The sequence below is a fragment of the Rhinopithecus roxellana genome, chromosome 5 (assembly GCF_007565055.1).
Source record: "Rhinopithecus roxellana isolate Shanxi Qingling chromosome 5, ASM756505v1, whole genome shotgun sequence".
NCBI lineage: Eukaryota > Metazoa > Chordata > Mammalia > Primates > Cercopithecidae > Rhinopithecus > Rhinopithecus roxellana.
The window spans coordinates 37733953-37748193 of record NC_044553.1 but is presented as its reverse complement, the minus strand read 5'-3'; the positions used below and the strand labels follow the sequence as shown (position 1 = coordinate 37748193).

The 14241-nt window shown below is 36.6% G+C and overlaps 1 protein-coding gene across 5 annotated transcripts in view; it reads left to right on the top strand.

Annotated features, from left to right (window-relative positions):
• Window positions 1-14241, top strand: part of TRPM7 (transient receptor potential cation channel subfamily M member 7) — a 130598-nt gene that overhangs the window by 81796 nt on the left and 34561 nt on the right. For all 5 annotated transcript variants that reach the window (XM_030930713.1, XM_010356602.2, XM_010356603.2 and 2 more), the window contains 5 exons: window positions 1845-2123; window positions 7566-7740; window positions 10476-10602; window positions 12455-12639; window positions 13315-13447. In XM_030930713.1, coding sequence (XP_030786573.1) covers window positions 1845-2123; window positions 7566-7740; window positions 10476-10602; window positions 12455-12639; window positions 13315-13447 — 899 coding nt within the window. The remainder of the gene's footprint in view (window positions 1-1844; window positions 2124-7565; window positions 7741-10475; window positions 10603-12454; window positions 12640-13314; window positions 13448-14241) is intronic.

Below are 14241 nucleotides of genomic sequence, written 5' to 3'. Positions count from 1 at the left end.
AGTATTAAATATACTTGGCTAAATGACTTTTATTTTACCTGCCTGATGTAGCCAATTAGGTAGGTAAGTTATAAATAGGTCTTTAGGCCAGGCACAGTGGCTCACACCTGTAATCCCAGCACTTTGGGAGGCTGAGGCAGGCAGATCACTCGAGGTCAGGAGTTCGAGACCAGTCTGGCCAAGAGGGTGAAACCCCATCTCTACTAAAAATACAAAAATTAGCTGGGCATGGTGGCAGCCGCCTGTAATCCCAGCTACTTGGGAGACTGAGGCAAGAGAATCACTTGAACCCGGGAGGCAGAGGTTGCAGTGAACTGAGGTTGCGCCACTGCACTCTAGCCTGGGCGAAAGAGTGAGACTCTTATCTCAAAATAAAAATAAAATAAATAGATATTTATTTTGCTTTTATATTGTACTGCCTACTAAAATGTACTATACTGCCGTTGAATCATCATTTAGATTTATATCCCTGTGTCTTTCAGTTTTCAGTTTAAATTTTTAATAACCTGATTTTGAAGAAAATCTTTTTCTTAATATTTATACTTTGTTTTTGAAGTAGTAGCTACATGAATATTGTTTTTTGTTTTTTTGTTTTGTTTTGTCTTTTTTGAGATGGAGTCTCCCTCTGTCACCCAGGCTGGAGTGCAGTGGCACAATCTCCGCTCACTGCAACCTCCGCCTCCCAGGTTCAAGCGATTCTCCTGCCTCAGCCTCCCTACTAGCTGGGATTACAGGTGCGTGCCACCAAGCCTGGCTAATTTTTGTATTTTTAGTAGAGATGGGGTTTCACCATGTTGGTCAGGCTGATCTCAAACTCCTGACCTCATGATCTACCTGCCTTGGCCTCCCAAAGTGCTAGGATTATAGGCGTGAGCCACTGTGCCTGGCCATGAATATTGTTTTATAACATACTTGCATAAGTACCTCTGAATTATTTCATGTCTCTACCTTACATTTAGAGAATACAAGAAATTGCAAAAATAATTAGAAGGCATTGTACTTCTCTCTCACTTAGATATCATAAGAATTTCTTTTTTTTTTTTCTTTTCCAAACACCAACTGGAACCAGAAGGAATTTCTTATTAAATAGTTTATTTTGCATTTTAAATTCCTCTGAGTGTTATGGTCCATATGTGTATTAAATCTGTTGTTTTATCAGCATGTTTAAATAAATTGATTTGTTAAATGATAAAAGCAAATTGCAAAACATTTTAAAATATGTATATTCATAAAATAGTTCTGCAGGTGTTCATGAGACAGTAATAGTAGTGGTTGCCTCTAGTGGGAAGAGTGATTAATTGGCTAAGGGAGAAGAGGGAAACAGATACTTTGCAGTATTTATGATACACCATGAATTTTGAAGATGTGAATGTGTTGCCATTCCTCTCAAAAGATAATTCTTAAAATTCATATATTCAGGAGAAGAGGCATATGTTTTAAATAAGTTAGATAAATACAGCTACTTAGACCATTGAGTTATTTACTTTCTACGAAGAAGGCAGGTTTGGCAGCTACTACCAGGATATCCAGGTGCTGCTTTGATTTGAAATAAAACAATTTTTCAAAAGTATTTTACAATCCAGGTCTAGTGAACTGGGTTGTAATCTGCATTTTCAGCTTCTTAGTTGGATGAATCTCTTGAACCTGGGAGACGCAGGTTGCAGCGAGCCGAGATTGCGCCACTGCACTCCACCCTGGGCAACAGAGCGAGACTGTCTCAAAATAAATAAATTAATAAATAAATAAAAAGCTATGTGAAACTCTGTGATGTTATAATTGATTGCTGTATGTGTTTTAATAGGAATAAATTGATTAAACTTTTTTTGTTGTTGTTAAACCTTTAGATTTTTATGTCTGAAGCTGGGAAAGTAAACCAGAAGATTAAAGTATGGTTTAGTGATTACTTCAACATCAGTGATACAATTGCCATAATTTCTTTCTTCATTGGATTTGGACTAAGATTTGGAGCAAAATGGAACTTTGCAAATGCATATGATAATCATGTTTTTGTGGCTGGAAGATTAATTTACTGTCTTAACATAATATTTTGGTATGTGCGTTTGCTAGATTTTCTAGCTGTAAATCAACAGGCGGGACCTTATGTAATGATGATTGGAAAAATGGTAAGTTGAGAGATGTTTGATAATACTCATGGGTTTACTGATTTTTTTAAAAATCACAAAAATGTTATTAACATAGTTTTATTTGAGCCAGTGAATGTCTTTTATTTTATGTTTGTTTGCCTCATACTTCAAATCAGCCATTCCTTAAGAGTTTCTCATGCTCAATCCCAATCCCCTACACCCATTTTGTGCTTTGCAAGATAATGTTAGCTATACAATCTATGGTTTATGTCTGTAGGTAACTCCTTTTTCCTGTCTTTACTGATCCAGGCTTTTTTTTTTTTTTTTGAGACGGAGTTTCACTCTGTCGCCCAGGCTGGAGTGCAGTGGCGCTATCTTGGCTCACTGCAACCTCTGCCTCCTAGGTTCAAGCGATTCTCCTGCCTCAGCCACCCGAGGAGCTGGGATTACAGGCATGCGCCACAATGCCCAGCTAATGTTTGTATTTTTAGTAGAGACAGGGTTTCACCATGTTGGTCAGGCTGGTCCCAAACTCCTGACCTCAGATGATCTGCCCGCCTTGGCCTCCCAAAGTGGTGGGATTACAGGCATGAGCCACCACACCTGGCCTGACCCAGGCTATTTTTTAAAAGTTAAATCCAGGATACCTAATCTTTTCCTAATACAGTATGCACAGTATTTGCTCTTTTCCTTACTCTTATCTGAGTGGCAGGTTTTATTTTTTAAAATCTAGATGTCAAGTTAAATGTGTAATTTTTTTATACACTGAATCTAAAATATATTGGGTCTACTCCTTGCCATAATTCCTTTTGGTTTTCAGTGATGAAAAAGGCAAAATTTGTAATATAGCTATTGCTATTCCTTATTCTGAAATTCCTGTTCATCCTAGGAAATTTCAGCAAATGCAGACAAATCACTATTCAGAGATATTCACTATTAACAGTTTAATGTACATCCTTCCATCCGTCAAGACATATATGAATGCACGTGTTTGTTTCAAACTTCTCGTAAATAAATTTATACAGTAGTTTTATCAAAATATGCTTTAAAAATATATGTAGTTTCTCAATTATTTTAAAATATTTGTCCCATTTTAATAAGTATAAAAAGCTATTCGCAGAGTTTCTTATGCTCCCTTAATCTTAGAAAATCAGTCTTCTCTTGGAACCAACCCAAATGTCCATCAATGATAGACTGGATTAAGAAAATGTGGCACATATATACCGTGGAATACTATGCAACATAAAAAGGATGAGTTCATGTTCTTTGTAGGGACATGGATGAAGCTGGAAACCATCATTCTGAGCAAACTTGCAAGGACAGAAAACCAAACACTACATGTTCTCACTCATAGGTGGGAATTGAACAATGAGAACACTTGGACACAGGGTGGGGAATGGGGAGCATCATACACTGGGGCTTGTCGTGGGCTGTGGGGAGCGGGGAGGGACAGCATTAGGAGATACACCTAATGTAAATGACGAGTTAATGGGTGCAGCACACCAACATGGCACATGTATACATATTTAACAAACCTGCAAGTTGTGCACATGTACCCTAGAACTGAAAGTATAATAATAAAAAAAAGTCTTCTAAATTAAGTATTTCTTGAGTAACCATACTAAGCTCACAAGATTATCTTTGCATCTTGAAAACAAGATTTTTAGGTTTTCTAAATATAATTTATTATATTTGCAGTTTCACGCTGCACTCTTCCCCTCCAAGAGAATGTGTCTTCCCCCCTCTTGAGAATTACTGGTGTACTGTTTTTCACATCAAAGTGTTACTCATTATTCACACATTTTGGCATTCTTATGGTATTTCAAGGAAAAATAGGGCAGTTAAGATTTTTTGGGAAGAATTGGGTTTAGCCTAACATTTTAGTGTGCAAAAAAGATGTTGTAGCTCTTACGCTTATCAGGTTATTTAGTGACTTAGTGGTGTCTAGTTACTTTAATGGTAATGTAAGTGGAAGAGTTAGGAAGTACAGAAGTCTTTATTTGTGATCTTCGCTAAAACCACCCTCCACTAGGATGTCTTTCTCCTTGTCAACTAGTCATTTATTCCATCATTGTCTGTTTTCCCCTAGTGCCAGCTTCCCTGTACATCCCCCTTTGGAAGTTTCATAATGGTTACTGTTCTAGATCTAACGTTCATTATTTCATCATTGTGTATCTATTACATGTTAAGAATTAAACTAAGCTGGGGCTACAAAGATGAATAAGACATGGTTCAGATCCTCATGGAACTCAACAATTGAGTCTTTAAATATAGACATGTGAACAGATAGGTAGCTATTGAAAAATACGATAAATTGTTATGTGAAGATAGAAGAGCTAGTAACCAATTCTGTCATGAAGGCTTTCACAAAGATTATGGCATTTCAAAGGAGTTTAGAAAATATGTAGGATTTACATAGGTATACATGTGCCATGTTAGTTTGCTGCACCCATTAACTCATCATTTACATTAGGTATTTATCCTAATGCTATCCCTCTCCCTGCCCCCCACCCCCACCCCATGACAGGCCCCGGTGTGTGATGTTCCCCGCCCTGCGTCCAAGTGTTCTCGTTGTTCAGTTCCCGCCTGTGAGTGAGAACAGGCGGTGTTTGGTTTTCTGTCCTTGCAGCAGTTTGCTCAGAATGATGGTTTCCAGCTATATTCATGTCCCTGCAAAGGACAGGAACTCATCCTTTTTCATGGCTGCATAGTATTCCATGGTGTATATGTGCCACATTTTCTTAATTCAGTCTATTATTGATGGACATTTGGGTTGGTTCCAAGTCTTTGTTATTGTGAATAGTGCCGCAATAAACATACGTGTGCATGTGTCTTTATAATAGCATGATTTATAATCCTTTGGGTATATACCCAGTAATGGGATTGCTGGGTCAAATGGTATTTCTGTACCCTAGAACTTAAAGCATAATCATTAAGAGAAAAAAAAAAGAAAGAAAATATGTGGGAGTTTTCTTCTGAGCAGGGAGTTTCTAACCAGAGGAAACAGCTTTGAAAAGCTTGTAGACAATAAAAGATTCAAAAGAAGAAACCTCCCTCACACTTTATAGGCTAGTGCAAAAGTAATTGCAGTTTTTGCCATTGAAAGTAATTGCAAAAACTGCAGTTACTTTTGCATCAACCTAATACATCTTTTAATAGCAGTGGTGCAATCTCGGGTCACTGCAACCTCCACCTCCTGGGTTCAAGCAGTTCTTCTGCCTCAGCCTCCCGAGTAGCTGGGACTACAGGCGCACATCACCATGCCCGGCTAATTTTTGTATTTTTAGTAGAGACAAGGTTTCACCATGTTGGCCAGGCTGGTCTTGCACTCCTGACCTTGTGATCCGCCTACCTCGGCCTCCCAAAGTGCTGGAATTAGCAGGCGTGAGCCACCGCACCCACCCAGCAAAATTTCACTTTAAGAATCCTCATTTTTATGAGCAAGCTGATACTCACATTTTTAATTAATTAAATTCATAACAAGCACAAGGAAAGTAGTTGTCATTTAGGCTTTATGTGAAAAGGTATGTGAAATGCAAAAATGACTATGAATCATCAACCATAGACCTTGAATAATTTTAGTTTACGTCAATACAGATTTGGGTTTCATTTAGAATATTTGTCTTGGCTTTTCCTTTATTTACAAATAAATATTTGTATTCCAAAATATATCAAATAGCATGGATAATGTTTTAATACATTTTTTGCCTTTTAAAATCTTTTATCCTAATATACTTGTTGTTTGTTTTGTAATATTTTGTTTATTTGAAAACATGCATTCTCTCAGTAATGCTCTCAAATGCTCAGTGAAGGCGTTATTTGTCCATTTTGCATATAAGAACACCCAATTAAGAATTTTGGAGCCTGTTAGGACTCTGCAAGTTGCAAAGACCCAGCTCTTAATTTAAAAAGAAAATTTATTTGTTCATCTAACACAATTTTCAAGATGAAGCATCAAGTCTCATCTCTTCATTTGAATTGACATTTTAAGACTCTCAGCTGTCTGCACAACTTCTTCCTAATCTTAAGCCCCTATAAAATTACTTTATCCGGCCTTGACTACTTATTATCCCCTTTACCTTTCACATCTTACTTTCCATTTCTACTGTCACCGTATAGTCATTTTAAAAATATATGTAAATGTCATAATAATTTATTTTAAGTTGTCATTACAATTATTTTAAGTTTACAGTAGATTAATGTACAGATTTATTGTAAATGTATTCTCTTTTGCATGAGGCCTTTCTCCTCAGTTAGATGATTATGAATGAATATTCATCAATATTGCTAGAGTGAGAAAGTGTTCACTTTTTTATATGTATATTCCCCCCCTCTTTTTTTTTTTTAAGATGGAGTCTCGCTCTGTCGCCCAGGCTGGAGTGCAGGGCGTGATCTTGGCTCACTGCAGCCTACGCCTCCTGGGTTCAGGTGATTCTCCTGCCTAAGCCTCTTGAGTAGCTGGGATTACAGGCACACACCCCCACGCCCTGCTAAGTTTTATATTTTTAGTAGCCACAGGGTTTCACCATGTTGGCCAGGCTAGTCTCAAACTCCTGAGCTCAAGTGATCCACCTACCTCGGCCTCTCGAAGTGCTGGGATTACAGGCTTGAGTCACTGTTCCTGGTCGTATATTCACTTTTCTATATTGTCTAGGCTAGACAATGAGCAGTGCAGTCTGGAGAACTTATATACCTAAATAAGTAGATGGGACGTAAAGTTTTATTATAGCATTCTGCTTAATTCTTTGAATCCTTACATAATTATGTCAAAATGCACATTGTGATTTAACAATGAAAATAATTTTTCAATTAATTACTAGGTTTTAGCTCAATTGGGCCCTTTTTGAATTTTATTGAATTTAAAGAATTACAAACTACATGAGTTACGAAAGTATTTGTTTCCCAGACATTGGTATCATTTAATTTTTCAACACCCATGCTAATAATTCAGATTGTTTTGTTTGGCTTGTAGCAAGTTTTCATATCCCAGGACAAGGCACCCATGGATTCAGGGTGGGTGGGAAGTATTCTTTTTTTGTGTGAAGTGGGCAAAGTACAATTGTCAGAGGCAGAGTGGAAAAGAGAGAGTCTGTGCCTCCATTAAAAGAACAGAAGCTTTAGGAAAGGGCAGTTATGGAAATTGATTCCCTAAATCTGTCCGTGTCTCTGTACTTCTTGAAAATCTTCAGGTACCACAGAAATAGGCACACTTCAGTTTGAACCGATGATACAGTTCTTTATGTAGCTAAAGATGCCCATGACTTGCTTAGCTTAATAGATTTTTTAACATAATCTCCTAGTTGTTAAGATTTATGTAGTGATGAAATTTTTCTGAAAGCTATCACTAGGAACAGAAAGAATCTCAAAGATTTTTTGTGTTTAATGGATTTTTTTGGTCTATTAGAACATTAGAATCTTTTAAAAAGATTTGTCATAGTGTTTAAACTTCCTTGTATTTTAACAGTGTTCATTTTTTAACAGGTGGCCAATATGTTCTACATAGTAGTGATTATGGCTCTTGTATTACTTAGTTTTGGTGTTCCCAGAAAGGCAATACTTTATCCTCATGAAGCACCATCTTGGACACTTGCTAAAGATATAGTTTTTCATCCATACTGGATGATTTTTGGTGAAGTTTATGCATACGAAATTGATGGTAAGAATTGTATGTTTACAGATTTATCTTTTGGTTATTTTATGTTTTAAAGCCAGCATTGAATTATAGTAATATTGTATATTTTCAGAAGTCAAACTATTACCAACCTAAGCCCCACATAAAGGCATTAGTGAACTCCAAAAGAAACATACAAATTAATTGGAAGAAAAAGTATTTTAGAAATTTTTTGGTGGCTGGTAATAGAAATCTAGTCTAAACTGTCCTGCACAGTAAGGACATTTATTAACTCACATAACAATATTGAACTAGGTCCAGTGGTCTTTAGGGTTGGTTAATTCATAACTAAGGACACTTGTTCTTTTTCATCCTTCTGCCAGCTCTGTAAGTTTCCCTTATGATCATAAGACTGTCATTAGCAACAGGAGGAAAGAGACACCATTTATCCATGGTTCTCTTTAGAGGAAAATGTCCCTTTCACAGAAATTCCCTTTTGAGCCTGTCCTTTCATTTCATTAGCTTGAGTTGGCTTTGGCCTGCCTATCTCTAAAATGGTTACAGACAAGGGGAATGGGATTACCATGATTAGCATAGATAATTCAGGGTAGATTCGATATTGAGAAGTCAAGCACAATGTTAATTACAAAAATAATGATCCTGTGTGAATACTGAAAGCTTACAGCATGTTGAGTTTTACAGATGACAGATACTCAAGGTTTTTGTTGCAGCTTGTGAGTACATTCTCTGGATAATCAAAGACATAACTCCCACTGATTCAACCCTATTCTTAGAGAGAATATTAAGTTTGTTGTTCAATTTTGTTACTATTCACATTTTGACTCACGTTGTCTTAGTCAATGAGACTGGATAACCTGTGAACATAAGTGATGCTGTCAGCTTTCAGTGATATTCTGCTGACTTCCACATTTGAGTTATAGAATCTTCATTTTGTTAATTCTCTCTCACTCTTGTTCTTTCTTCTTCCTTCACTCTTCCCTCCCCCAATATCTGTGTTACTCCCTTCCCACGTATTTATGGGTGATTAGGTCAAGGGCTGGCCATGCAGTGATTGTGGTTAGGTCCAAGGGTGGCCACATAGAAAATTGTGGTCATTATTTGTTCTTGAACAGTAGTTAAACTAATGTTGTTTTACCAGCCTGGTCAAATTTTGTGTTTAATGGCTTCTGTTTGGTATTGTTTCCAGGTTTTCATTGTGTGCTACTTTTTTTTTTTTTTTTTTTTGAGACAAAGTCTCACCCTGTCTCCCAGACTGGAGTACAGTGGTGCCATCTCAGCTCACTGCAACCTCTGTCTTCCAGGTTCAAGTGATTCCCATGCCTCAGCCTCTGGAGTAGCTGGGATTACAGCTGCACACCACCATGCCTGGCTAGTTTTTTGTTTTTGTTTTTTTAAGTAGAGACAAGGTTTCACCATGTTGGCCAGGCTGGTCTTGAACTCCTGACCTCAAGTGATTGGCCTGCTTTAGTCTCCCTAAGTTCTGGGATTATAGACGTGAGCCATCATACCTGGCTGTCTGCTATTTTTCTAATAATGTGGCTCTAATTGTGTAGTTGTTATAAAGCGTTGAGTATAGTTTTTTAGTTTCCTGCATTCTCTTTCTTGGGTATTTGCTTCCACAAACTAATCTGAATAGAATGGAAATAGATTCATAAAATTATTTAAGAGTGAAAGGACCTTACCATTAATTTGCCCATAAAACCACTTCAAGGAATCATAGAGCCATTATGAATGTCATTGATGCATATACTCTAAAAAATCTACCAAATACTAAATGCTAAGTGTGCTATAAATATTTAGGTAGAACTTACCACTAATTCATCATTATTTAATTCTAATCCTTGCTTTGCCTAATTTACTTTATTCCTTGTTATGCTGTGGGGGGTATTAAAGCTCTTCCTTTCCTTGTTTGTAATTAGCTATGTTCTGGCTTCAGAAATTTTTCAGATGGGGTAATGAAAACAAGGAATTCAAATCTAATCACTGTATAATTGAGAGACACTTTAGCTATTTCTTCAGCCCCATTTTTGTGACACAATAAGATAAACTAAGTACTCTTTATGTTTGTAAATGTACAGGTTTTGCTATGAGTCAACCATACTCTTAAAGTTGAATCATGCTTATATAATCCCAGCACTTTGGGAGGCCAAGGCAGGCGGATCACGAGGTCAGGAGTTTGAGACCAGCCTGGCCAACATGATGAAATCTGGTCTCTACTAAAAATGCAGAATTAGCCGGGCATGGTAGTGCATGCCTGTAGTCCCAGCTACTCAGGAGACTGAGGCAGGAGAAATTTCTTGAACTCGGGAGCCGGAGGTTGCAGTGAGCCAAGATTGTGCCACTGTACTCTAGCCTGGGTGACAGAGCAAGACTCCGTCTCAGGAAAAAAGTAAAAAGTTCAGACATTTTTCTTACAGAAATGTTAAAATATGGTTGATCCAGGAATTTTACCCTCTTTAATGCTCCTCAGGTTAAACCCTGCCTCGAAGGGTAAATGTAACACCTAAATATACTTTCTTTTCTGGAATAGAGTTGTAAAACAGATAGCACCCACATTTCTCACAACATCTTTTTGTGTTTGAACACTGTTAAACTGGGGTCCCTGCTTAGAGGCTTTTGCTGGAATCTGTGGAACAGATTTGTACATAATCAAAACTTACTTTAAATAAATAAATAACCAGAAACACTGATGAATAGCAGTTACTGGTGAATTACTATATTTAAGTTGTTTTTGTTTTTTTCTTTCTTTCTTTCTAAAGTGTGTGCAAATGATTCTGTTATCCCTCAAATCTGTGGTCCTGGGACGTGGTTGACTCCATTTCTTCAAGCAGTCTACCTCTTTGTACAGTACATCATTATGGTTAATCTTCTTATTGCATTTTTCAAGTAAGAATTTTGTTCAATTGCTTATTATAGTAAGATGATTTAATATGCGATTCTATATATTTTGAAGGAAATTTATAGAACTTAAAATCTAAAAATTATATTGAAGCTTAAACTACTAAAATTATATTTGAAAAATTACAAATAGGAGATGCTTTTCCTAATCAAATGAGTTCTAAATTTTAAGTTTGATTATCTTTCAACGTGCAGTTTTCTTTATAAATGTAGTCGTCATCTGGGATTTTTCCTCGGTTACCAACAAATATGCATTCAATATAGAAAATTCATCAATAATTCCACTGTTAATATCTGGGTGTACACCTTTCTATCATTTTTTTTGCAAATATATATAAGCCATTTTTCTTTTCAAAAATAATATTTTTATTTATTTAGTTTTGAGACAGAGTCTCCCTCTGTCACCCAGGTTAGAGTGGCACAATCTTGACTCACTGCAACCTTCGTTTTCCAGGTTCAAGCGATTCTCGCACCTCAGCCTCTCGAGTAGCTGGGATTACTCTCGAGTAACTGGGATTACAGGTGTGCACCACCACGCCTGGCTGATTTTTTCTGTATTTTTAGTAGAGATGAGGTTTCACCATGTTGGCCAGGCTGGACTTGAACTCCTGGCCTCATGTGATCCATCCACTTCAGCCTCCCCAAGTGCTGGGATTACAGGCATGAGCTACAGTGCCTAGCCTATTTTTATATTTTATGTACTGTTTTATAACTAAGCAAAGCATCATGAACATTATTTCAGATAAACAAATGTTCTTCTCCAGTCTGTTTTTAATGGCTACCTGATACTCCATGATACAGATCATAGTTTTTCAATCCAGTATGTTATATTGGTCAATTAGATTGTTTGTAATTCTTCTCCTAAACATCACATTGTAGTTAAATCTGTGAGCAAAACTTGCTTGTTTAGAATGTTTTTCTAAAAGCAGGGCTGTTCAGTATATGTACTTTTAGGGCTTTTTGCATTTAAGTCTAAATAGGCCTGTTTCCTCAACTCTCTGCCCACACTAGTTTTTTTAGTGGTTGCCAATTTGATAGTAAATAAAATAATTTATTTTATTTTATTTTTTGAGACAACCTGTTGCCCAGGCTGGAGTGCAGTGGCACTATCACAGCTCACTGTAGGCTGTTCCATCTGGGCTCAAGCAGTCCCTCCTGTCTTAGCCTCCAGAGTAGCTGGGACTACAGGCATACACCATCACGCCTGGCTAACTTTTTTGTTTTTAAATAGACAGAGTCTCACTATGGTGCCCAGGCTTGTCTTCAATCCAGGCCTCAAGCACTCCTCCTGCCTCTTGGCATTCCAAAGTGCTAGGATTATAGACGTGAACCACCATGTCCAGCCAGGATTTTGTTTTTTAAAATTTGCACTTATTTGATTACTAATAAGATTGAGTATTTTCTTATGTCTTACCCATTTACATGAAATATTTTAAATTTTTTATTTTTTATTTTATTTTATTATTATTTTTTTTTTACAAAAAGCTTCAGCCTTTATTAAACAAAGGAGGAGGTAGAAGACAGATAAGGGAACAGTTCAGGATCCCTTCTTTCCCCTATACATACACAAACATACAAACACAGACATACCCCAGTGAATGACAGGGACCATCAGGCAACAGATTGAAGGGCAGAGGGAGGCAGCACCCTAAATTTTTTAAATTATTTTTTTCTGCTGAGTGTTAATCTTTTCCAGTTTCTCGTTTGCTATTAGTTTTGTTAGAAGGGTATTTTTTTGAATTCTTATTTAGTACAGAATTACAATGAAATCATCAGTATTTAAAACTTTTTAAGAGATGATTAGCAAAGTTTATTTTATTTTTATTCATTATTCCTCTAGCAATGTGTATTTACAAGTGAAGGCAATTTCCAATATTGTATGGAAGTACCAGCGTTATCATTTTATTATGGCTTATCATGAGAAACCAGTTCTGCCTCCTCCACTTATCATTCTTAGCCACATAGTTTCTCTGTTTTGCTGCATATGTAAGAGAAGAAAGAAAGATAAGACTTCCGATGGACCAAGTAAGTAAACTATATTAAGGCAAACATTTTCATTTTATTACTTCTTAGTTTTACACTGAAGGCTATATATTGATTTTATTCAAAAATGACTTAGTGGGTTAATGTTATGGTAAAGGCTTTTGTTTAATTTGCCTGAATATAAAGGAATTTTTAAGTGCAATATATCTATAGAAATGGATTTAACATTAAACTTCGTTATGAGAATGGCATCTCTGTTTCTGTTAAAATGGTAGTGTAAACCTAACTTCTTTGCTCTTCTACAAACCATTTTTACAGCTCTCTAAACAATAACAATTTTAGTATATTCTGTGTGCGTGAGACTAATCATACTGTGTCAAATTATGCTTAAAATGGTATAGGGACTTTCAAATTGGTTCTTAAATTTCTCTGAGTAGATACATGAGGGAGAGGTGTGAGAGAGATAGGGGAAGGATGTTGTATAGGGAAAGGAAATCAGAAGAGGAGGAGGAAGTACCTGATCATATTCTGTTGACATCACAATGGTGAAGCAAAAAAGAAAGATACTTGTCTAGTGCTTTAGAAGCATAGAAGTAAAAGTTTAAAAAGTGCAGATGATGGATGTAGTCTTAGAAACCCTGAATAATTCGTAAGAATTATGAGCTAAAGTTGATACCTTGACAGCTCTACATTGATTTTCTTCTTTTCCTCCCATAGAACTTTTCTTAACAGAAGAAGATCAAAAGAAACTTCATGATTTTGAAGAGCAATGTGTTGAGATGTATTTCAATGAAAAAGATGACAAATTTCATTCTGGGAGTGAAGAGAGAATTCGTGTCACTTTCGAAAGGTTCAGAAGCCCTTTAGTTAATAAATCAGTTATCTGTCAAAATGGGATCTGTTAGTTATATCTCTTTTAAATGGTCATTGTTAAATTTATTTTGTCAAACAATAAGTTTAGTTATAGTTTTACGTTATATATTGGAAAGATAGTTCAGTTCTATTAATACTTCATGTAAGTCATTTGGTCAGTCTCTTATTTTTTTACCCTAGTTACAGAAGATAGAAGAGTTACTGTTCTTTACTGTTTAGAGGGAGAAAAGTAAAACTATCCTCAGTATTTTACAGGATTTCTTTTACTGTTGTTTTTTTTTTTTTTTTTTTTTTTTTTTTTATTTTTTGAGACAGCGTCTTGCTCTTTTGCCCTGGCTGGAGGTCAGTGACAATCTCGGCTCACTGCAACTTCCGCCTCCCGGGTTCCAGTGATTCTCCTGCCTCAGCTTCGTAAGTAGCTAGGATTACCGGCGTGCACCACAACACCTGGCGAAATTTTATATTTTTAGTAGAGACAGGGTTTCACCATGTTGGCCATGCTGGTCTCGAACTCCTGATCTTGTGATCTGACCGCCTCAGCCTCCCAAAGTGCTGGCACAAAATAGTGCCCGGCCTATTTTGTGTTATTTTGATGTGGGGTAATTGGAGTAAGTAGCCTGTGGAACAGAAATATTTTTTGAAATCTTGCATTTTAGTGTAAGATTAGCACTGGATCCTTCTTAAACATAAGGTAGGCCTTGTATAATTAAATAAGTGTACCTTGGCTGGGCGCAGTGGCTCAAGCCTGTAATCCCAGCACTTTGGGAGGCC